The 24,559-nt window shown below is 35.0% G+C and overlaps 3 protein-coding genes across 4 annotated transcripts; 2 read left to right on the forward strand and 1 right to left on the reverse strand.

Moving 5' to 3' along the window:
* The first annotated feature begins 225 nt into the window (after positions 1 to 225).
* LOC106163856 (condensin-2 complex subunit H2) lies at positions 226 to 8,590 on the forward strand. The gene is made up of 19 exons (XM_013541551.2): positions 226 to 411; positions 1,647 to 1,782; positions 2,033 to 2,134; positions 2,304 to 2,359; positions 2,557 to 2,635; positions 2,899 to 2,970; positions 3,215 to 3,294; positions 3,534 to 3,688; positions 4,172 to 4,255; positions 4,757 to 4,893; positions 5,154 to 5,223; positions 5,431 to 5,544; positions 5,735 to 5,862; positions 6,105 to 6,180; positions 6,514 to 6,627; positions 6,782 to 6,855; positions 7,046 to 7,147; positions 7,682 to 7,831; positions 8,115 to 8,590. Exons 2-19 carry the CDS (start codon positions 1,654 to 1,656, stop codon positions 8,253 to 8,255), a joined length of 1,863 nt encoding a protein of 620 aa, XP_013397005.2. The 5' UTR covers positions 226 to 411; positions 1,647 to 1,653; the 3' UTR covers positions 8,256 to 8,590.
* A 309-nt stretch (positions 8,591 to 8,899) lies between these two features.
* On the reverse strand, positions 8,900 to 13,854 carry LOC106163854 (uncharacterized). Its single transcript, XM_013541550.2, has 2 exons — positions 11,909 to 13,854; positions 8,900 to 9,608 (listed from the first exon to the last, which is right to left on the reverse strand). Exons 1-2 carry the CDS (start codon positions 13,553 to 13,555, stop codon positions 9,390 to 9,392), a joined length of 1,866 nt encoding a protein of 621 aa, XP_013397004.2. The 5' UTR covers positions 13,556 to 13,854; the 3' UTR covers positions 8,900 to 9,389.
* A 186-nt stretch (positions 13,855 to 14,040) lies between these two features.
* On the forward strand, positions 14,041 to 23,946 carry LOC106163841 (uncharacterized). 2 transcript variants are annotated; one of them, XM_087002495.1, is made up of 12 exons: positions 14,041 to 14,171; positions 14,969 to 15,177; positions 15,396 to 15,793; positions 16,103 to 16,255; positions 16,449 to 16,513; positions 17,069 to 17,167; positions 17,359 to 17,502; positions 21,581 to 21,701; positions 22,372 to 22,447; positions 22,796 to 22,868; positions 23,114 to 23,239; positions 23,547 to 23,946. In XM_087002495.1, exons 2-12 carry the CDS (start codon positions 14,975 to 14,977, stop codon positions 23,643 to 23,645), a joined length of 1,557 nt encoding a protein of 518 aa, XP_086858621.1. In that variant the 5' UTR covers positions 14,041 to 14,171; positions 14,969 to 14,974; the 3' UTR covers positions 23,646 to 23,946. The 2 variants fall into 2 exon arrangements, with proteins under 2 accessions (XP_086858621.1, XP_013396988.2); XM_013541534.2 differs by having other exon boundaries at positions 14,042 to 14,171; positions 14,964 to 15,177.
* Positions 23,947 to 24,559: the final 613 nt, after the last annotated feature.

The raw sequence follows: 24,559 nt of genomic DNA on the forward strand, positions 1-24,559 counted from the left end.
TGTGTTTTCATGTGAACTTGGCGTAATAATTTTTGCGGCTTAGAACAAATTTCGAATTCGCATTTTCCACTGTCAAACCTCGATTTAAACTGTCGAGTAAATACAACTTCGCAACTCAATCACCTTAAACGAGGTAAAGCAAAATAAAGCGTTCGGTAAAAGAGAGCTAGGGAATAAACCCCTCTTCAGTAATTAAATTATGTCTTTCACACTGAAATTATTTTGATATATCAGAAACATTCTGCAATTCGCTGAAAAAAACATTTTTCATTTCACTACGTATGGCCTATCTTGAAACAAGAACCAATCACCAATGCGATCTAAAAGAGGTTTGAAAATACGCGGGTAAATGGGAAAGTGGGTCGAAAATTCAATGTGTTGTTTTTCAATCATTTTCTAGGGCGATTTAAGGTAAGGATATTAGCTGGTGTCAAAATTATTTAAACAAAAGACAGTACGACATTAAAAAAAAAAGTGCTAGTTTAGAGAGTTTTCGAAAGTGACCGATCACCGTCCCCAAATGCTTGCGACTGTGTTGAATCTGGTATTTTCAAGTCTATGCCTAATGTAGTGTGCCCCCGAATATATAATTATGTCTTCGATTGTAATTTTTTTTCTTAGTTTTCCATAGCAGAAACATTGATCAAATTCACTGCACAACTGAATTTAGAAAATGATCAAAAATCAAAGACCCACGACCTTTTTTAATTTGGGGGACATATACAGTACAGGGGTACTTGTCTCTGTCAGTTTTGGCCCTACTAGGGCTGCGTTCACATGAAAAATCTGTTTTCTAAAAATCTATTTGCCGTATCTTGTGATCACGGTCTGTGCCATGAATACACCACGGTGTAATTACTGGCAGCACCGAGAATTAATTACAGCTGGAAGTAACTGGCTCGCGCTGTCCGTAATTACGCCGTGTGGTATTCAGGACACAGACCGTGATCACAAGATACCGCAAATATGTTTTTAGAAAATAGATTTTTCATGTGAACGCAGCCTAGAACTTGCAGTATACCTAAATTTCGCATTACCCCTAGAACTTGCCTTAGCTTTTGGCCTTACCTATCACCATGCAATAATGTTTTGACATGTGATGATGGAGTGCCAACAAATAGTGTTATTTTTGATGCCAAGAGAAGGTCACATATTGGATAAGCAGTCTCTTTTCCATGTTTCTCTTATGAAGAAAACGATGATTGCAGTGCACATCGAGGTTAATTTTGAGTAAAGCTGTCCATTCATTGAAAAAACTTTATATAGCCAACAGTGTGCTTCAAGTTCTGATTATAACTCACTTGTTGTATGTGCAGTTTGGGGGGCCTCTCGATAGTCCGAAGGTTCATTGGTCCAAAGGTTCATTGGTCCGAAAAGTGGTAACATTTTCATCGATTTTTTAATCAAGGGTTCATTGGTCCGAAGGTTCTATAGTGAACATTCGGACCAATGAACCTTCGGACTATTGAACCTTCGGACTATCGCTACGGCCCCGCAGTTTGTAGTTATCATAATAGATACACATGTAAATTCTTCTCTGATTAATATTTTATATTGAAGGTAAATAGGAAAGTTTTGGGACAGATGCATTGTAACTGGAGACAACAATGTTAAATCTGGACTCTGATATTTTCTAATTTTTCCAGCTTCAAAATGGTGATCTCCAGCTCCCAAGCGAATGATCTAAAGAACAGGTTTGCCCACCTGCTACAACCCATACGTGATCTCACCAAGAACTGGAATGTAGACATTGCTAATGAGTTGGAGGGCTATCTTGAAGAGGTAATGCATGAGAGTGAAAAAATGTACAGCATTCACAATAATATATCGAGTATTCTTAAACACTTTTAAGTTTTAAATAGAAGTCAGTAAAGGAGAAGGTTATACTGACTGTGGATTATTTTAGTGTATTGTACATTTACAGCATTTAAGTTATGGTGAGGTAAGATATCTGTCAGCCAAAATGATTATATTGCAGGGCATTTTATATTTAAAGTACAAACTGTAAATATTTTATTAAATGCTATTTCAGCTCGAGTCCATAACTATCTCTTTTGATGGAGGGACAACCACCATGAACTTTTCAGAGGCAGCTATGGTCATACAAGGATCTGCTTGTGTATACAGCAAAAAGGTGATTAAGTAATATCTTTAGCTTTAGTCTTTTTAGATCATAAAGCTAATGATGAAAGGAATATTAGTTACAGCATCATGTTCATTCAAATGGCTGATATAGTCTCTTATATTAACAAACTATTATACAACTATGTATTTAAAAAAATATTTTTATTGATTATATCTAGGTGGAGTATTTGTATTCTTTGGTGTATCAGGTGCTTGATCTTCTTTCAAGTAAAAAGTAAGTTTGGAGTTACTGTCATTTTAAGCACATGAAATGTTTTTTAAACATCATACTTGGAAAATAATGTGTTCTGATAAAAGGATACAGTTTCCATTACTTTCATTTTGGTGGTTTTGTTTTGATAAAACAACTTAATCTTAGAAGTTTATGAGCAATTACTGGTGCCCCTTAATAAATGATATGCTTCTTTTCAGAAAACTCCAGCAAGCTGCTTCAGTGAATGGAGAGGGAGTAGATGGAGATGTAACTTTTAAACAGCAAGAAGATGAAGAGGTTTGTGATGTGCTTCTACTTGAACATGAAATATTTAAAACACGTAACATAAAAAATAAATCGTAACATATACGATATGAAATTTTATTGGGGTGGTCAGTTAAGAGGAATAATAAGTGTTAAATAACATCATTCAAAGTGTATTGACAACTAGGCAAGTTAACAAGAATGCTCTTCTTTAGATTTTAACAGTGTTTGCATCATGTGCTGCTGTACATATTTATATTTACATTTCACCAGACGGTACAGCAATTTTGTTTCAGTTTCTTACATTGGATGACTTAAAGGAGCACAAGAATATTGATCTGAAAACTGACACCGATTTGTTTAGTGAAGTAAGTATTATAAAGCTATTTTGATAGGTTTAATTTTTATTTGACCTTAGGTTCTTAACTGCTCAACATAATGTGCTTAATGTGGCAAAATTATTTACTTTATTACATTTTGTTTAATAAAATGTAAGCTGACAGCAATGTTTGAGGAACAACAATCTTATGTAGTTCTGGTCCTTTGTGTTTCTTGAATGAATGGTAGCATAAAATAGTGGTTTGTTATTATGACTGTTGCTGCTATTTTTAGACTGTTCTGACTGTTCCTCGTACACCTATGGCATTGGTACCACTGGAAGAAGGAGAAAAGGGAGAACACCCCTTAATAAGGTTTGCTTGTTAGACTATTGATTTGCTGGGCTTTGCAGTATACACATTCTACCAAATGACTCCAAAAATGAGGAAAAACATAGAACAACAGCAAATTTTATCTCGTGTTTTGAATTTAAAGGGTATTGCAGTATTTGGAATTCTGTAAGAGAACATATTTTTTTAACAGTAAGATGATATTTCCTGTTTGTTACATTTATGATGGGAATAGATTTAAGATAATCACTTTCTTTATTTAGTCGCACAGGAGAAGTTTTAGGCAGTCGCAATGACTTCAAGATGAACACTTGTAATATCCACGCTTCTGGGACAATGTTGTTGGACATGTCACATTTGTCCTTGTTGGAATGCTCTTTTATGAATAAACCATCTTCCACACCATTCCATGCCAATAGTAAGTACTCTGAATATGGAGAATTATTCTATGATGTTAATGACTTCTTGCTTCAGTTTGCACATGTTTTTCTTGAACAAAAATTTGGCATTCTCATCTCTGAATATCTTTGTCATCCTTCTTTATTTGTATATCTGTATTACATGCAATACTGTTAGACTACTGACAGCCAATTGCATTTAGTTGTAGCAGACATGGGGAAACTGCCCGTCCAACATGTCATGACTGCTTAAAATGCCAGAGGACCTGCAAAATTTTCGAAATGACAGGTCTTCTGGACTGGCAAGGGTCAAGTGAAAATACAGTACATAATAATTAATCACATGTTAACATAGACTAGTGAAAATAAAATACTTCCTTCAGACCAGCACAGAATTGGGAAGACCTGCAGACCTCTTGTGATGCAGTTCCTCTATAACTGATTTGATTCAGTTTCAAAATAAGTATTCAAAGCTGAAAATAAATGTTAGTTTTGTATTTCAGAACCTAACCAAGATGATCATGGCACAGAGATGGCAGAGGACAATGACAACAATGTAGATGAAGGTCTCCCACTGGATATGAGTTGTAAGTTCTCGAGGTTATGCTTTCTGTTTGAGGCTGTGTTTAATCTGCAAATTCACCGGGCCTTGGGGAATGACAGAGAGTTAAAGACCAATCATTTAATTTTTTTCCATTGGCCAGCCTTTTACATCTTGTGTTTAATGTTTAGACTATAAAACCAGTATTAATGACTTCTAAGCATTTGTTGCTCCATCTTATTTTCTCCTTCTGATATATATATATATATATCAGGGGCGGATTTAGGCCGTCTTCTGGGTCTTCCGGAAGACGGTCAGATTTTCAAGTTTACATTGTCAGGCATCTAATGTTTTCTGTCGGAAGACGGTCAAAAATGGAGGATGGATCAACAAAGATAATTTGGAAGACTGTCAGAAAATATCTTTGGATCCGCCCCTGTATGTATATATATATATATATATATATATATATATATATATATATATATATATATATATATATATATATATATATATATATGGTTAAAACTTGAATATGTATTTTTAGATGATGACAATAATGGTGATGTTGATGATGATATCCAACCTCCTGTGGAAGAAGAATTTAGGGTAAATTGCAAGATGGATGAGAAGACAGAAGTTAAGAGGCCTGAAAGGAAAAGGATGCCAGTCTTAGCTAAAACTGTATGTGTACTAATATATTTCTAGTTTCAAAGTTGATACTCGTTTGATGAGGTAAATGATGTATTATTTACTGTATATGATTCTTTCTTTTTTTAAGCATCTGCATCTTTGATAAATATCTCAATTCAAGACTAATCTGTTCTCTGTTAATTAGCATCTAGTAGAAAAGCTTCAGGTGCTGTTTGTATAGCAATGACCTGTAGTTTCATTAATTTTAAATCTGAAGATTTAACATAAATGTGCCCTCTTTTTATATACAGGTGATTGATCCCTGGACACCAATGGATCCTCACCAGGTGGAAGCTGCTTTTGAAAGACCCTTTAAAAAAGGTACTGTCCAGTATTTCATTCATCTGTGGGTAGCACTGTCCCATGCTGAAACTTAAAGTTACAGTAGTTAAATGCTTTAATAAAATGTTAGTGTGTATTACAGTTTTTTTATATCATTTGGTATTTCATTTCAGTTTCAAATGATAAGAATAATTCAATATGTTTATTTACATTTGTAATGTTTTGATAACTTATGTGTTTTTGTAGGAAAAACATTTAAGATTCCAGCAACATTGCAAAATGCAGCAAAGTCAAAGAAAAGAAAGAAGACACCAGAAAAGTGCCATCTGATGCCCATTGCTCAGTTCTGCACGAAAGCTTGTAAGTATTTATGAATTGCATGCCTTTTAATGCTACTTAATCATGGACATCATACTCTTTTTTACTTGATATGGTGGCATAAAGGCATTAAAAATGTTATGTTGTGAAATATTTTTATCTTTTGCAAAATGATTTGAAACTTGTACCATATACAGGGTTTTAATTGTTGTACAACACATTTATTTTTCAGACCATTGTGATGAGTCCAAGTTTCCAAGCAACCCACTGAAAGTTCCCTCATTTCCAGAGTTTGAACATTTATACTGGGTGGAGTTCAAAAGGCGCCAGGCTTTACTAAAAAAGGAGAAAAAACAACTGGTACATTAAGTTTTACAGAACTTTTTGTTTCAATCCTGATAACTAACTCCCTTGGATAGAGATGAATTGTCTATGATTCTAAAAGAGGCCATTGGAAGATCGAAACTCAAAGCATAAACAAATTTAATTTTATTGCAAGACCAAAAAGTTACCATCTCGAAAATTAAAGAAAAAAGAACATTTTGCTTTGCCTCTTAGTAACCCTTGGGTGTGATAAAGCATTGTACGTGTTATGATTGTAGGCAGAGCAGGGCAGGTTCCAAGAATTAGCTGAACAGGAACAGGAAGAACAAGAAGAAAATGAAGCTGCTCCTGTTGGTGAGAACTCCACAAATCCTACTTATTCATAAACAAACTAAGCCACCTTCTCTCCCTTTCACAGCCAGTCTTGTTTTGTTACTAGCTAATTTGATATGATGTTAAGATTATGCACAATTTATGGTTCTAATCCATGAAAACTTACAATAGCCATGCTGTATCAGTTTCAGAAAATATTAAGAGATATGCAAATAATCATGATATTCTCATGAAAATAATTATTAAAAACCTGTGTTGGGGTTTATATCAACCTGCTATTCATAACACTTTATCAACACTCACTCAATGAATTTTTTTTTCCCCATATTTTGTACCTCAAATTTTTGCTTTCAGGCATCGATGATGATGATGATTATGACAACCAAGCCCCATTTAATATACCCGACATACAGGGGCCAGTAGATCAGGACTTAGCTTTCCCACAAGATAACCAAGAGATGGATGAAGGTTAGAAATAAATGTCACATAATTATCAATTAAATTCACCAGAATATGTGGGTAAAGAATAATTAATATTTTTGATATTGTAAAGATTTTCAGATTAATTTTGACTCACTTAATTGTTTATTTATTTATTCTTATTTATTCATTTTTTACCCAGATGGGGATACCATATTGACACAACGAGGAGGAAATATCATTTCAAATTATGAAGATCTTGTCAGATACCATGTGGTAAGAACCATAGACATGACTAACAGATTCTTTGTATACCCAATAAAGAATATAATTCAGGTAATATCTGGATACATTATCTTTCATCAGATCGCAATTAGCAAATTTTGCATTTTATTTCAGTTTCATAAGATATAAGATTCTTTTGCAGTTATCATCAATATATTGCTGTTTCCCTACCTTTTTTTAGGACAACTACTTGGCAAGTGCCCAGCAATATGCACAAATAACTGATCTTTCAAAGAGAGTCTCGGAGTGGGAAGAGAAAATCTTACCAAGGCTTAGAAAAGAGGTAACATTAAACCATACCATTTCATTGCTCTTTCTCTTTTCAGGAATATTTATCAGCCCTGTTAGTCACAAATGAAAAAGGTTAACACCTTTAGTGCTGAACTACATGTTGTTAGAATTACTTATCCCAAAAAGGAAAAACTGTTAGCTTAAACTATATAGCTAATCTATTGGCTTATTAAATAAAGGCAAAGTCAAGTCTTGCTTTTATGTACCATGTTCCACATGCATCACAATGGGGTTTACTTTAAATGACAATGTGCCTGGAACATTTTTTTGGTCCTGAATCAGACTGGGTATAGACATTATCACCTCCATGGGAAGGATATGGCCCAGCTTTTGTATGAAGTGCTGAAAGTTAGGCAGTCCAGGTACATCACCAGAGCCTCTAATTAGTGCTAAGTGGGGAGACAGCTAGTAACATTAAGGAAGGACTGGTATGTCCTCCAACAGGGCTGAACCCACATTCTCAGACACTGACCACAAGATTGTCTGGTCTATACGGTATATAACTTCATTCATTCTTTATTTTCAGGAAACACAAGGATCTTTTGATATACACAAGTGTGGGTCTGCTATTCTGGAAAAGCTTCCGGACTCTAAAGTAAAAGTACCATTCAGAAAAATAGTTGAGAAGGAACCTGCATATCAAATAGCAAGGCTTTTTCTGGCAACATTACAACTGGTGAGCTTTTAATTAAAATTACAGAACATTGAAGAAAAATTGATGATTAAGCACCTCCATAGTGTACTTTATGCAGTTCAAGTTCAAATTTTGAAAATAAACATAAAACATTTTGTTAATCACCACTAGTGCAATTTTACTTTGACTTCATACTTTGACTTGATATTTTTGCATGGATATCGACATATGATGCTAAATGGTGATTTGGCTAGGACAAAACCTAGTCAACAACATCCCAAGTCCTAACATGCAAACACAGAATCTTATTATGATTTTTTTCTAGGCAAATACAGCCAATGTTCTAATATCGCACCATGGTATTCTCAGAGAGGGGATGGACACTATGGAGTTACAGATTTTGTCACGAAGGAGACATTTTGAAGAACTCGAGGAATACAGAGCACCTTCATTAGTGGACCATTAGCATCATTAAATTTATTGGTAACAACTGAAAACTTTCATTGTTAATTTTAGAAATACTGGTTTCTATCTGTTGTTTTTATCCATGCTAAGAAGACAGACGTTTTTTATGGTGAACATGATGGACGCTTACAGTCAAGGTGCACATTTTACTTTATCATCACAACTCTTCCTTGAGATATTTCATTCATGCAACATAATTAATGGAGATCAGATGAGACAGCCCAAAGAATCATGCCTTTATATAAAATCAAATGAGATTTTGAAGGATTTGGAGAATGGGTCAAAAAAGGCATATTACAATGTGGTGTAGCAACAAATAAAAGCAGATTGACTTAAGTAATCAGTTTTGTATTGCTTACTATTAAGCCGATATTCCAGGGGAATAGTTTTACCCTCATTTCTGAAAAGTTAACCTTAGTGTCTTATGCCATCATCAGTGATGACAGCCTTTCCTACTGGAAGACTTGTTAATCATTTTTGTTCCAGATATCCATTGTTTACGAAAAATGAAATTGCATTAAAAACTGTTAATTGCTTATATATTAAGTGGAGTATATCAACTATTATGGAATTTTAGGTGGAACATGGCAATCTTTGAACATTTAACTTATTTTTGGAAAATAATTTAAAACAGGAGCATTTGCCCGAAATTGAATAGCTTTTATTTGATAAAATTACAATAGTCTTCAATAAATTAATATAATATCACAAATACTCAGTATTCAAAATAAGCTCTTATGAACGCTTAACACAAGTTTATCTGCTGCATTAAATGAAAACTACTCGAAGGAGGTAAATAAAACCCTTGACGTGTTTATAGCCTATGTCTGACACACTTGTCCACAATATGGATTTCAAAACAACATATCAATACTTGTGACCTGCACAACACCTTAAACGTGCATATTTAACCTCTCTAAAATGGTTTGCCTTCAAAGAACCTCAACCAGTTTTTTTGCTACAAACTATTCATCTTTTGTCAGAGATATTTAAATCACTGGGTTTTCAAAATCCACTCTGTACATGATTTATAAGGCAGCTGAAGATTTCGTCAACTACTTAAACTTAAAAAGTAGATTAACTCATTCAAATAACTTTAAGGAGTCATTTTGTAACAATCTAAAACAAAAACTGATTAATCTTTGGCTTGGCATGCTCGGATAAACTCTAAAATGTGCTGCCTGTGCTGAGGATCAAAACAGTAACCAATAGCATCATTTACTTCAGCAATTCTTTTCTGGAACCTACATCTGTCTACAGCATAGGCTTCCCAGGGACCTTTGCGACATTCATTTTCATCCATTTGCATAATTTCATACACAGTTGCAATATGTTCCTCATCTGGAAAATGCACCTGAAAAGATTTTTAAAAAGATGTCTGTTATTGAATATTTATGTATAATAGTATGACAAAACATTTGTACAAGTTTTTATTGTCATTTTCCCACCAGAATAAAATGATTCCCAATGTAAAAGACGATATCACTTGATTTTTTTTTTTTTTTTTTTTTTTTTTTGTAAGCTTACTCGTTTTCATTCAGCACAGCTGATAATGAAATTAAGGCATGTTTCACAAACTAAAATTTTATGTAACATGCAGAATTTTTTCTTAAAATCATTTATAATTTCACAGGAAAGATAAAATCCTCATTTTCAGTTTTAAATAATACATTTTCTTAATATTGATAGATACGCAACAAGTTTTGTTATTATATATAGAAATGCAACATTTGGTTATAAATACAACTGCACAATGGGATCAAAGGAAAACTAATCACACAGGTCTGTATGACAGGACACAAGACTCAATATTGTAATCAACCTCCTGCATTTCATCACCAATTGACCAATAAATAACTGCCAGGCTGCAACCTGGCATGACACTATGACCTTTTTCTACCCTCAATATAAATAACAGATGCAACATTGGGTCAAACATACAGCACTTAATTTTTGGTGAAAAGAAATGTTTGTGCTGAATTAGTGTTGTACAAATTGATATAATCATCCTAATTTTGTTCTCAAGGAGATATGTATAGACATATGTTGTTGGCATGAATCTAAATTACTTGCTAGTACTTATTATTTTGACCACAAGCTGAACTGCACTTCACAAAATTTTATTTCGTAGATTTCTTGAGCAACAGATTTAAGTTGATATGCCAACTAACAGATCAGGAAATCAAATATGGCCGTCCCACCTGAAAGCTTGTCATATAATCTCCTAAGAGACACTGAGTAGATTTCCTGCCAGGGCTCCCAAACTCACCCTGAGCTTCAGAGCTAACTTGACACTAACCTCTTCACTGTAGCCTATCTTCATCGTGTCAAGTAACCTCTGACGAAAATAGTTTGACCTAGTTTATATAAGCCAATCAAATCCATGTTTCAAAATTTTTCACCAAAGTTTGGTGAAAACGCTGATTGGTTGACCGTCAATCGGCAATCCTCGACTGATTCCGCAAGCTCCATACTAACAACAAAGTTATTGTCGAGTGCGGAGACATCCGAGTAGTTCCGAGTGTATTACCGTACACAAAGAAAGCAAGGCGAGTGACTACGAAAAAGAATGTGTTAAGTTATCTCTTGATTCTTTGCAAAATATGAGTAAATCGGAATTGAAACCATAGGGTCTAGCAGTTTGAGGCCCTGCATCATTATCTACTGAGAGACGATGTTATTTGCGTGCTGCCCACAGGTTACGGCAAGTCCCTGATATTCAGCCTTAACTTTGATTGGTCCGGATTTGAACAAAGCGCGCTTTGACTCGTTCGCGTTCATTGGCTAGATCGTTTAATGAGTCATTGAGTACGGGCTTTTAAATTTGATTGGCGGGCGGCGGAGGCAATCGAATCTGGTCAGAGGTTACTTGACACGATGAAGATAGGCTACAGTGAAGAGGTTAGTGTCAAGTTAGCTCTGAAGCTCAGGGTGCCCAAACTCAAAAGCATTGCAAATTGCAATAGCGATATCACCTTTCATTTTGAGGCAATTATATGGGGTAGGTAAATGCTGAGTTATGGAATAGTGACGCTTGTGCTCGTTTGCAATTCGCAGTGCTTTGGAGTTACAGAGCCCATGATAACATGGTTAGCTTTCAAGTTGTCATATTTGATTCGAGCATCTGTAAGTCTGCAGATCTACTTTATTTGTGAATGCAACCTAACATCTTGTTTAGACCCAAGAACATACACCAACAGGCAAGTGTTTCTATATTCTCATCCCAAAGTATCTTAGCATTATTGCCCTAATCATACTACGTGCTATACTGTAGAATTCCCCATTCATCTGAAAGGCCCCCTTCTTTTAGAAACAAATAGCTCTTTTCATCTCAAGTTAATTTAACTGAACTTTATCTAGAACATTGTTTTTATCATGCAATGGGTTATTTTAACCAGTCTTATCACAGAAGCAAAATGTCTTTTAACATAACATCATTTAAGAGTCACCTATGTCAATTTAACAGCCTCATTGTATCTTTTTTTCAATTGCACCTTTTTATTACCTATTAAATGCCTTTTTTATTAATAATTTAAATAAATATCCTTGTAAAATGTTATTCTACCATCTATTATCTTCTTTAATATTATGTTATCCTGCATGTAGACAGATTTTTTTTTATTTAAACAGTCTATGCACAGAGATGAATCTTACCCTTTTGGGTGTTGTATCAGAATGGAAGGATGGATAGTGGTCATCTTCAAGGTCAAACAGCCTGCCTTTTTCTAAAGTCCTCATCTCTGGACTGGAGCTAACTTTTGGCACATGTCTGGTAAATACGTCAAATTGCAGGTTTAAAGGGTGATCAGGATCATGCATGGAATGTAGACCATCAGTTTCCTCAAAGTCATAGAGATAACTTCCTTCAAAGGGATCAATAAACTCTTCCTCTACAAATACTACGAAAGGGGCAGCTGTGTCAGAGTCACAGAAATCACTGCAATCATCCTCAGAATCACTATCAACATTTCCTAGAATAAAAGCTACAGAACTATGGAAGTTCTTGTCTTTAGCACCTATTTGAAATGTGTTTGAATTATCAACCACATTGGGATGTTCAATTTTCTGTTTTTTCTTCATATCACAATTTTGTGTAGGTTGGTGACAAGAAAAGTTTGTCTGAAAACTGGCTTGGCGCTTTTTCTGTCTCTGTCTTTTTTTCGCAGATGGACGGGACTTCCTCCTCTTTTTCTTTTGCCTTGAATTACTGTTTCTTGGAGTGCTGACGGACTTATTATCACTAGGGTTGGAAACTGTAATATCATTATTGCATAAACTGATCTCTGTCACATGACAGACACAATTGCAATGGGGCATGCAGGTATATACTTCTGGAGAGTTTACACCTGTGCCAGTGCAATCAGGCATACTGTGATTACAAACTGTACTCTTCATTGCACCAATTTTGAGCAAACCTCCATCTTGCATTCCATCATCTGAATTAATTTTTACATTAAGCTTGAAAACAAAATCTGGTGTCTGGTTCACAAGTGTTTCTTTCCAGTCAAGCTGAGCACACACTCCAGCATCTTGCTCAGGGCTTTGTTTCATTGCATCATTGGGACTGCTAATTGTACTGTCATGAGATGTGCCTTTGTCACCATCTTCAATATCCCCATGTGACCTTTTCCTCTCACCTTTACACCCTGCCTCTGCAGTCTTATCTGCTTTGTCCTGAGAAATATGCAGCTGACCTAATATGGCACCAAGCTGTGTTACAGCCCCCATTCTGGGAACTGGTTTAATGTAACTAGAAACTTTATCCATGTCTGGTATTTTCCTCATAGAAAAATGTGATTCACTAGTTGATTTGTTGTCACAGTGGTAAATTTCTGCATTCACTTGGGATGCTCCTGCAGACTGACTTCTTAATTTATTCATATTTGGAGAACAATTAGTGGCATCTAGACTCTGTATATTTTTACTAGTCATTCTCGACCCAGTGGCAGTCTGATAATGACACGGATTAAAAATGTTTCTTTCACTGAAGAAATTGGAAAACTTAGTAAAATAGGAGCCCATCATTTTGGTGAAGTTACCTGGTGTATTTGTTTCTCGTACCTGATCTTGGGTATTAAAACCAGTCGAACCCGAAGTCCAGTGTGTTAAGTCATCATCTGATGAAATTTCTCCAATACTGTCTAAGCGCAAGAGTGGACTCCGTCTTTGATGCGGTGTCGTTCTATTTTGTGTGTGAGGTTCGTCACGTTTCGTGTCACCTTTGAACATACCGAAAGTCCATGGCCACCTCGGCCAATTCTGCTGCTCTTTCTGAGAGAGTAAAGAACTTTTAACGTCCATGATAATATCGTTTACGCAACAGTCCTCCTTGATGCGAAATTAAGCCGATGATTCATAATGGTAATGTTTGGGGCGATCCACCCCGCGTGTCCTCGAATAAAAGTATTAAAATTCAGGTCAAAAGTATATGATCGGCAACCTTTAAAGGATTCGCTTGATTCCTGGTAGTATTTGCTGTAGACTTCTTCACTTTCTTTAATACTTGGATACATTATCTTCGAAATAATCGAACTAACAGCTGTTAATAGTAATTGGCGCACTTCTGTTTTCTCTATTCAGGAAGTAACTATGACGAGTTACTGACCAGTCCGGAAAACCTTGCACTATCAAATAGAACATTATATAATAGCTTTTTATGTTAATTGTTGATTTTTATAATTCTAACAGTGTAGTTTGATGTATTGTATCGAAAACTTTGCTGTCATTTATATACCCAATCCAAAAGATTCGGCATTAGATTATTTGATCTAGGAAAAATGCGTAGAGATATACATTTAGGTCAAGGTAAAAGAATGGTACTATTTTGCAATTTCATCAGCCGGAAGCTACTTTGCGTCATTATTGTCGCGCGAAAGTATGAACGGCGGGTTCAGCTAGATCTAGAGCAACAAAACAGGTATCTTGGACAGTTTTGAAGAATCTGTGTTATAAATAAGTATTTTATGGTGAAAAATATGGGCTTGGGAGAAAAGGTCAATCCATAAACATCCAGAGCTTTGATGTTGGAGATAAGGGGAAAAAAACAGCTTAGATCTGCCTCATTTGTACAACACTCGACAGCCCAGACGATTTTTAAAACTTGATTTAACATTTAAATTATTTGAATTATATCCCGTGTAAGTTTTTTTAAAGGAAAGTGCATGTGTCTCTTCTCCCTGGCCCATCCTCTTGATTTTTTTTTTTTTTTTTTTTTTTTTTTGTGGGAAGATGCATGTACCAGTACATGAATGTGCTTCCCCTGGCAACTCCTCCCCTTTCAAATAATAGGTAATAAAAATAAAATGCACAATTGTGATATAGACTTATAAGGCTATCACTAAAACATGCACATTCCCACTTTAGTTTTGGTGCTACACCAAGGTTTTCTTTTCTTCCACAACTTGATTCCACTGCATGTTATTTTGCAGATAAATTAAAAATAATTTTTTATATGTTCTCGTATATTCACCATTGAGTATTCCACAAAATGACAATTAATGATGTAATAATACCCTTAAATTTAGAGTGAAAAGGACAAAAAAAGATAATAACCTTGGCAGTTTGAATGATTTTACAATACTGGTAGGTGCTGACCACTGCTTTAGAATACATGCCAAATGAATAGTTGATGGCTTTTGTGTTTTTCTCTGGACATAAAAATGTGCAAATAAATGTGTGATGTTGTAACACATGCAATGTGATTTATCAGTTTAGGCTATAATGGAAAGCCTAATTGCTGCATTTCCCATGGCATGGAGAGGTTTGTTTGGAGCTATGGCCACACCCCAATGTCAGGTAGTATCAGCAGACCTCTGGCTTCAGCAGCAAACTGACTCCAAGTTTGGCACATGCTTGAATTGGCAGGAACTAGTTGTGAGTCTACAGGACAGGGAACCGGTTGAGGAACATGGAAAGCTGATTTTGTAAGTTATTTTCAAGACATCAGCAGTTATGATTTATAAAGTTTGATTAAAAAAAAAATGATCAGTATATTTGGATGTTAAATATATAACCCCTTTTCATACCAAGGTAGAGGTAATTTGATTATTTAAAATTTTAACATGTTTTATACGATCTTTTTACTTGAAATTCCATGGTTTGATTCAAAAGTGATCATTAAATTTGCTTTTAATTCTTTCAGCAAGCCAAGGCTGCTGTGTTTTCCTGCACATTATCAAAGAACTATCTTGACATTTCTTCACTTACACGGAGATCATGTACCCCAGGGACTGATGCAGCAACTGCTGAGTAGTTTGCAACAGTTTCACTCAAAGGATGGTTGGGTTTTAGCCTTAATTAGATTGCTTGGTCAGAAGACTCATGCACTAAAAAAACAGATAGAAAATGTGCATGTAGATGAGGATGATCAGTGCAAAAAATCTCACTCTGAGCCTCTTTACAAATTTTCTGCTCTCTCTGAAACCAGAGCAGTCTCATTAATTGAAAAACTGAAGGCGTTGAATCAAGAGAAGAAAACTAATCCTTGGATTAACTATGCCAGGTCTTATCAAAGTGATGGTTTAGTAGAGGGCAATAAAGGTAACATAAGGCTGAACAAGCCTTTTTGATTCTTAAAAAGTACATAAGGCTGAACAAGGCTTTTTGATTCTTAAAAAGTTAATATTCCATCAAAATATTGTCTTAATTCCACTGAGATATTGTGATATTCATTTCTTGCAACCCTTGTGCATAGGGTATTTTTTGCATTTTTCATGTGTTCTGCATGTGAAGCAGTTATCTGGAAGAAAATGCACCATTTTTAATGATATTTGATAAATGATGATGTAAGTTATATTTCTATCTCCACTTTTCCATAGAAATAAGTTATAAAATTAAGTGATTTTTCAGAAATGTCAGCTGAAGTTGTTCTAAGTGGAAGCCAACCAAATCTAGTGGAATTTGAGACCCCTGAGAAGAAAGTTTTAACCTTCACTGATACTGATACACCAACATTTCTATCAGCCAAGAGGAGGAGAATGAGTGCTGAAGATGACACTGAAGGTACATAATAGACAAGTGACATGTTTACAAGAAAAATTTATTGTTAACTTGATTCTTACCTTGACAGTTGGATGTGCCATCTGCTGAATCAGAAAGATAGCCCAATAAGTAACTTGACATATTTACATACTGTTAAAAATTTTTAGACAGCGAAGAAAATAATATATGTGCGTCTGATTTCAATTGACAACAGCTAACAAGAGTGAAGAAGAAGAAATGGACACAACAGAAAAATCTACTTTGGATCACGACTATATTGTAAGTAGTTGTGATTTTGAGGCATTTGATCAGTATGTGATACATAAGACCTTTTAATATTGAGTGTTTATACATCATATGCAGTGAACCAGAATGTTTTGAGAGATTGACAACCTAACAGACTGGCTATAACATCAAAGTCACCCAAATTGAGCCCCTGATCTGGACATGGCCAAACTAAACAGCAAGAACTAAATTTTTGGAAAACTTGTGAAATTAACTTTAGTACCCTTTATCCTTATAACATGGTAGTATAGCCTCTCAAACCATACCAGTACAGCTGTATTGCTAAAATACACCCAAGTATAAATGTAACACTCAAGGTAAAATGGCCTATAGGTTAAACAAAATGCTTATATGATTTCACAGCAATGACATGTTTTCCATGAGCATAATTCTAGTTTTTTTTTGTTTTTTTTTTTTTTATATTATATTATATTATATTATATTATATTATATTATATTATATTATTAAAAACCCCTAATATTGTTTCATCTTGATTCTCAAGTGACTGTTTCCTACACTACATGTTTTTATGACTTTTTTTGCTGCAGTTACAAGCAGAAAGATTGAAAGAAGTTTGGAGTAGTGGTGGTGATATTTCTGAGATTCAGTCAGAACTTGATATTTTCAAAACCTGCACAGCTGAACAGGTAGGAAATTCCGGCTTGTACCCATCATGTTGCACTTCTTTTTGCTCCATTTTATTTTAATCAGAGCTATTTTTTATATCTTTGTAAATTGTCTTAAAATCAGTAGGGTCTTTGTTTAATTTCTGTATATGTGCCATCTGTGAAATCCAGTTAAAATATTTTTATTTGATGTCTTTTAATTGATTTTCCAGATACAGGCAGTGTGTAATGTTTTAAATTTCAAATCACTAGAGGAAGTTGCTTTGGTAACAGCATGTCATCATCTTACCAGCCTGGGAACTGAAGTCAGTTACAGTAATTGTGTGTGTTTTGCAAGATCTGCTCTTATGCCAAAGGTAGGGCTAAAGCAGAATATTATTATTCATTGGTCAGAGTTTTTACGCTCTTTTTAATTCAGTTATTTCCCAAAGTCCTTTTACTTGTGAGCAATTTAATTTCTACCTGTGCAATCCAGGATTTTGTTTAAAGGCATGGAGGGACAAACAAGATAAAGAAAAATCACCTTTATGTGCTTGGAAATTTCTGGGCCAGCCAATGAAAATGTAAAAAAAGAAATAATTATAATAATCAAAGCCAGATGTTTAATTGTACCACCAGCGTTAGCGCTGGCGGTACACATGGTTTCGGTCTCGTCCGGATCGTTCCGCCGGCTCCGCCGGACGGCTACCGTTACCGCTTCTCCTCCTAGACGGTAAGGCCCCCCATACCCATCTCATGGATTTAGGTCACCTATAATCTCAACTCGTTCCACGTAAAATTTGGGCTTTGTCGGTATTGGGGTCTGGGTGTGGCACTCATTGCAATGCACCCTTGTCTAAAAATGGCAAAATTAAATGCTAATTATCTACCCTACGGAAGGAGTTATGGGAAAAATTTCTATAGACGGCTTTCCAAAAGTCATATGTGTAGATTTCAAATATACCCTTGGATTTGACCTTTGACCTTTACTTCAAGGTCAAATGGGCCAAAATTTTCAAAAAAATGAAATTTTTTACGAAAAAAAATTTTTTTGCCCTGTTATTCAGACACCACACAGACTTAACCAATAATATTATTGGAAAGTGTTACCCTTCAGGTCATCTTTCATCTCCATGAATTTGGGGTCAATCGGTGCATTTTCACGGGAGTAGCGGCCATAAGATACCGAAACTGAAAACTGTCTCTAATTCGGGAACCGTTAATGCTAGAAACCCATTCTTTTTTGCATTTTGTAGAGCATGTAAAGCCCAACACTGGAGGTGGTCTCGGTTTTTTTGTATTCCATATGGTTTTCGAGTTACGCTGTATCAAAAAGTACATATTGGTGGTAAAAGCAAAATGTGCAGTACGGTAATGGATAATAAATTTTGAACTCTGGAAAAATAAAACATTAGGCTTGGCAAAGCAGACAACTTGTGTTCAAAAATGACATTATTTCATCAAATTTGAACTTCTGAAACTTCAGAGCACCTCCTATTTCAAGAATTTTGACCAAAATGACATTTTCTTTATTTTAATTAATTTTTTCTGTACGAAATTTAAGGCACATTATGGTAACTCCAAAATTATAACATTTAGTCCCTTATATCTCCAAAACTGGCAGAGATAGGTCTATAGTTACTATTGAAGTTGAATAGGAAGTCATATACTGGCAATCTATATGTGACCTTAAAATTGACCTTTGACCTACTTTTCACCATGAACTGAACTTTGCAAATTTTTCTTCCCTTTTATCTCCAAAACTGGCAGAGATAGGTCCATAGTTACTATTGAACTTGAATAGGAAGTCATATACTGGCAATCTATATATGACCTTAAAATTGACCTTTGACCTACTTTTCACCATGAACTGAACTTTGCAAAATTTTCTTCCCTTTTATCTCCAAAACTGGCAGAGATAGGTCCATAGTTACTATTGAACTTGAATAGGAAGTCATATACTGGCAATCTATATGTGACCTTAAAATTGACCTTTGACCTACTTTTCACTATGAACTGAACTTTACAAATTTTTCTTCCCTTTTATCTCCAAAACTGTCAGAGATAGGTCCATAGTTACTATTGAACTTGAATAGGAAGTCATATACTGGCAATCTAAATGTGACCTTAAAATTGACCTTTGACCTACTTTTCACCATGAACTGAACTTTGCAAATTTTGCTTTCCTTTTATCTCCAAAACTGGCTGAGATAGGTCCGTAGTTACTATTGAACTTGAATAGGAAGTCATATACTGGCAATCTAAATGTGACCTTAAAATTGACCTTTGACCTACTTTTCACCATGAACTGAACTTTGCAAATTTTGCTTCCCTTTTATCTCCAAAACTGGCAGAGATAGGTCCATAGTTACTATTGAACTTGAATAGGAAGTCATATACTGGCAATATAAATGTGACCTTAAAATTGACCTTTGACCTACTTTTCACCATGAACTGAACTTTGCATGTAAAGCCCAATACTGGAGGTGGTCTCGGTTTTTTTGTATTCCATACGGTTTTCGAGTTACGCTGTATCAAAAAGTACATATTGGTGGTAAAAGCAAAATGTGCAGTACGGTAATGGATAATAAATTTTGAACTCTGGAAAAATAAAACATAAGGCTTGGCAAAGCAGACAACTTGTGTTCAAAAATGACATTATTTCATCAAACTTGAACTTCTGAAACTTCAGAGCACCTCCTATTTCAAGAATTTTGACCAAAATGACATTTTCTTTATTTTAATTAATTTTTTCTGTACGAAATTTAAGGCACATTATGTAACTCCAAAATTATAACATTTAGTCCCTTATATCTCCAAAACTGGCAGAGATAGGTCCATAGTTACTATTGAACTTGAATAGGAAGTCATATACTGGCAATCTAAATGTGACCTTAAAATTGACCTTTGACCTACTTTTCACCATGAACTGAACTTTGCAAATTTTGCTTCCCTTTTATCTCCAAAACTGGCAGAGATAGGTCCATAGTTACTATTGAACTTGAATAGGAAGTCATATACTGGCAATATAAATGTGACCTTAAAATTGACCTTTGACCTACTTTTCACCATGAACTGACCTTTGCATGTAAAGCCCAATACTGGAGGTGGTCTCGGTTTTTTTGTATTCCATCGATTTTCGAGTTACGCTGTATCAAAAAGTACATATTGGTGGTAAAAGCAAAATGTGCAGTACGGTAATGGATAATAAATTTTGAACTCTGGAAAAATAAAACATAAGGCTTGGCAAAGCAGACAACTTGTGTTCAAAAATGACATTATTTCATCAAACTTGAACTTCTGAAACTTCAGAGCACCTCCTATTTCAAGAATTTTGACCAAAATGACATTTTCTTTATTTTAATTAATTTTTTCTGTACGAAATTTAAGGCACATTATGGTAACTCCAAAATTATAACATTTAGTCCCTTATATCTCCAAAACTGGCAGAGATAGGTCCATAGTTACTATTGAACTTGAATAGGAAGTCATATACTGGCAATCTAAATGTGACCTTAAAATTGACCTTTGACCTACTTTTCACCATGAACTGAACTTTGCAAATTTTGCTTCCCTTTTATCTCCAAAACTGGCAGAGATAGGTCCATAGTTACTATTGAACTTGAATAGGAAGTCATATACTGGCAATATAAATGTGACCTTAAAATTGACCTTTGACCTACTTTTCACCATGAACTGAACTTTGCAAATTTTGCTTTCCTTTTATCTCCAAAACTGGCTGAGATAGGTCCATTATGGTAACTCCAAAATTATAACATTTAGTCCCTTATATCTCCAAAACTGGCAGAGATAGGTCCATAGTTACTATTGAACTTGAATAGGAAGTCATATACTGGCAATCTAAATGTGACCTTAAAATTGACCTTTGACCTACTTTTCACCATGAACTGAACTTTGCAAATTTTGCTTCCCTTTTATCTCTAAAACTGGCAGAGATAGGTCCATAGTTACTATTGAACATGAATAGGAAGTCATATACTGGCAATCTAAATGTGACCTTGAAATTGACCTTTGACCTACTTATTATCATGAACTGAACTCTGCTAATTTCTTTCTCTTTTAACTCCAAACCTGGCAGAGATAGGCCCATAGTTACTATTGAAGTTGAATAGGAAGTCATATACTGGCAATTCACTGTGACCTTGGAATTGACCTTTGACCTACCTTACGATGAACTTAACTTTGATCGTACCATTTTTAGTAATATATATATATTTTTTGCATATTTTGAAAATTCTTGTTGATTGCATTTTTACAGCTTGTCAAGCACAAGACTGGTGGCTATGTTCCTTATTTTGTATATGTGGGGGTCTATACGAATGCGCTTGCTCCAGCTGGTGGTACAATATTCGGAGGCGGTATCGCCTCTCTGATCCTCTAGTTTTGATTACTAGGTAGAGGAACTTAATAAAAAAGAATTTGTCTTGACTTTAGATTATATCTCTTAACCAAAACCCATCAAGACATTTCATTGGGGCTGTTGTTACGTTTGCCAAAGTTTTTCCCAAGCAAGTGGTAGAAGCAGCCATCATACCTGTACTCACAGTTCAGGCTGGTATGTGTTCACCTTTTTATTCACATTTTTATTTTTAAAAGCTTCCCTTTCCTTTTGCAGTTCTCTTCTTCATTACACCTGAAAATAGCATACAGCAAAAACAGCATTCAGATTTTTTACATTACCTCATTTTCTCTTGTTGTATTGTTAAGGTATCTTTTGCCAGGATTTTAGCCTGATAGTTTATAAGTGTTTTCTTGGACATTCATCTCATACTAATACATTTTTGTACAATAAAATTTGACTCTTGGTCTGAAATTCATGGACTTGGCTAACTAAGTATAAATTTTATAGGAGAGTTGTAGTAATTTTGCTGTGATTGTAATATTTCTAAATTCTACAATGGCACTGGGGAGCATTCAGATAGACACATCATACTAGTTGGGTAGGTCCAACTCTTCAGGGGGTCTCACTTAGTGCAATTGACTTACCTGAATGACACCTCAGACAGACACTTTGATTCTGCCGATTTCAAATAGCAAGAATCCCTGCAGAGTTGGCCAGACCCAACCAGTACAATGTGACTTTCTGAATGGGGTCATTGAAACACTGTATATCACATTCCCCTCCAATTTTTTCATACCTCATGAAATGCAATGGGTGTTGTAGCATGATTTTCGCTTTTTTTTTTTTTTTTTTTTTTTTTTTTTTTTTTTTTTTTTTTAATCAGGGAAATATCAAGCTGTTCTGGTTTCAAAAGTGGTCAAGGAGGCAATCCCATCAGAACACCAACAGCTGTTGCTGAAGTGAGCGACAGTTTTATTATTCATATTCCATGTAATGTAAAAAATCAACGTGATTGACAATTTATATTCCCAATTACATGGTTGTCTGGATGTGTTTAAGTGCATTGTTTGAAAAATTGATGACATTTTTTACCTAAGTCATGAGTGTGTTCATAGTTATCCAACTTGAAAATGGTGCTTTTTATACTATGCATTAGACACTGCCAGTGACAGGTCATGTCGGTAGGATAAACTCAGGTCAGATTCAAATTAAGGTATGCATTTTTTATCTTGTGAAGATTAATGTAATTTTTAATTAAACCAAACATTGTGGGTCAGTGGGTGATGCCTGAAACATTATTCTTGCAGGCAGGTGATCAGATCCCAGGTGGAGTGTTCAGAAGATGTGTTCACAGTCTTGCAGACCATTCTGGAATGCCAAGTAAAATATAGAAATAAATTTGTGATTTAGTAACTATATTCTAGAAGGGTTGTGGGTAATTAAAAAAAAACTCAAGGGTCAGCATGGGTAGAAAATTATTAATGCATTTTCAAGTCGTCCAGAAAATCTGTAAGGTCTAAAGATATATTGCTCCAACAAAGTTCTATCACAAAAAATGGGTAAATATGTGGCAGACTTACACTGTTATACCAATATCTTGTTCAATTTCTTAATATTTTTTTTAGCCCAACTTTGATGATGAGCTCCTGCGGGATTTATCTTCATACCTAGCACAGTATGCTGTGTCCTTGGCAAACAGCTTGAAATATGGAAAGCTGATACTTGCACTCATTAATAAGTATGGTAAACAGGTAAGAAAATGCTCGCAGTGCTTAACTATTTGATAAAATCTGTCTTGGACCCTTCTTTGTGAAAAAAATGGGAAAGAGTTGATACTCCTGCAGTTTGACATTATTTCTACTACTCTTAGAAATAAGTTTATTTCTACTACTCTTAGAAATAAGTTTTTTTTTTTTTTTTTTTTTTTTTTTTTTTTTTTTTTTTTTTTGTCACTGAGTATAATATCTTCATAGCTTCAAACTAATCTCCAAAATAAGCCCTGAAGCCACATACATTTAATGTGCCTCTAAAATTTTTAACTCTAATTATGTTTTTCAGTTAAATCCAGATGAAAGAGTGGTTGTTTCACAAATACTGAAAGTGCACAATACATTCCTGAAAAAGTCTGCAGAAGCATCACTCAAGCGCCTGGGTTAGGAAATTGATGAATATGAACTTAGGAAATGTTTAAACCAATGTTTTTACAAATTGGAGTTTACATTGCATATTGTTAATGTAAAGTGATATTGGCCATAAGAAGGAGGCAAATGAATATAATTAAACAGATTACTGCATGGTAAATCACCTACATGTACATATATCTTTTGAGCCATTCCATTGTATGGAATGGCAAAAATGAATGAAAAATAATAAAGAAAGTCTGGGAATTTATATACAGATTAATTTCATTGCTTAGGTTCTGTTTAATTTTAATCCAAAATAAAAGGGATAAACCCAAGTTTCCACTTGTTACATTGCATTTTATACCTTTGTAAGTTGTATCATATAACTTCCTATGTTAGCCGTCGCCGAAATGTAGGCTACTCTGAAGAACCATACCAAATTAATTTAAATTGCTGATTGTAAGGCTTAATGCTTGTAGCAAAGTTCTGATTACAGCGAATATTGTACAGGAACATGAGTTGAAGCGAAGTGCTATTGTTAAAAAACGACAGGCGTCCACGTGGGGCACATTCGATAGACCCCCCACTAAGTCGCTCACCGCGGCAACACCATAAACCAGCATGATCTTATTTAAGCAACAAGTCGCCAAAACCTGTGTATCGCCCGTATCTTTCCTTTTGTTGTCACAGAAAGTTAATGTGATTTAATAATAATTGTTATTACCTCCGCCAAGGAGGTTATGTTTTCACCCCTGTTTGTTTCTGCATGTAATGTCGCATGTTAACATTGTTGTCTGTCTAAGCAGCTTAGATGCTACTGTTTGTTCACATAATATAGGAGAGAAAAATACCTAATATATGTTTAGAACGAGATGATTTGCACCGTCACACACGTACATGTAGACCGTAAACATTTATGACAACCGCCAAGGGACACGCTGGATTCCA

The sequence above is a fragment of the Lingula anatina genome, chromosome 1 (assembly GCF_051362555.1).
Source record: "Lingula anatina isolate TDL-2025a chromosome 1, LinAna3.0, whole genome shotgun sequence".
NCBI classification, from domain to species: Eukaryota; Metazoa; Brachiopoda; class Lingulata; order Lingulida; family Lingulidae; genus Lingula; species Lingula anatina.

What these genes read in the sequence shown, in the direction of transcription:
- LOC106163856 (XM_013541551.2), top strand. Translation starts at nt 1,654, where the DNA reads ATGGTGATCTCCAGCTCCCAAGCGAATGATCTAAAGAACAGGTTTGCC. An exon ending in GATCTTCTTTCAAGTAAAAA is followed by an intron (nt 2,360 to 2,556) that starts GTAAGTTTGGAG and finishes GCTTCTTTTCAG; the next exon opens with AAAACTCCAGCAAGCTGCTT. An exon ending in TCAGTTCTGCACGAAAGCTT is followed by an intron (nt 5,545 to 5,734) that starts GTAAGTATTTAT and finishes TTTATTTTTCAG; the next exon opens with ACCATTGTGATGAGTCCAAG.
- LOC106163854 (XM_013541550.2), bottom strand. Translation starts at nt 13,555, where the DNA reads ATGGACGTTAAAAGTTCTTTACTCTCTCAGAAAGAGCAGCAGAATTGG. An exon ending in CTGATACAACACCCAAAAGG is followed by an intron (nt 9,609 to 11,908) that starts GTAAGATTCATC and finishes AAATCTTTTCAG; the next exon opens with GTGCATTTTCCAGATGAGGA.
- LOC106163841 (XM_087002495.1), top strand. Translation starts at nt 14,975, where the DNA reads ATGGAAAGCCTAATTGCTGCATTTCCCATGGCATGGAGAGGTTTGTTT. An exon ending in GAACATGGAAAGCTGATTTT is followed by an intron (nt 15,178 to 15,395) that starts GTAAGTTATTTT and finishes TAATTCTTTCAG; the next exon opens with CAAGCCAAGGCTGCTGTGTT. An exon ending in AGACCATTCTGGAATGCCAA is followed by an intron (nt 22,869 to 23,113) that starts GTAAAATATAGA and finishes TATTTTTTTTAG; the next exon opens with CCCAACTTTGATGATGAGCT.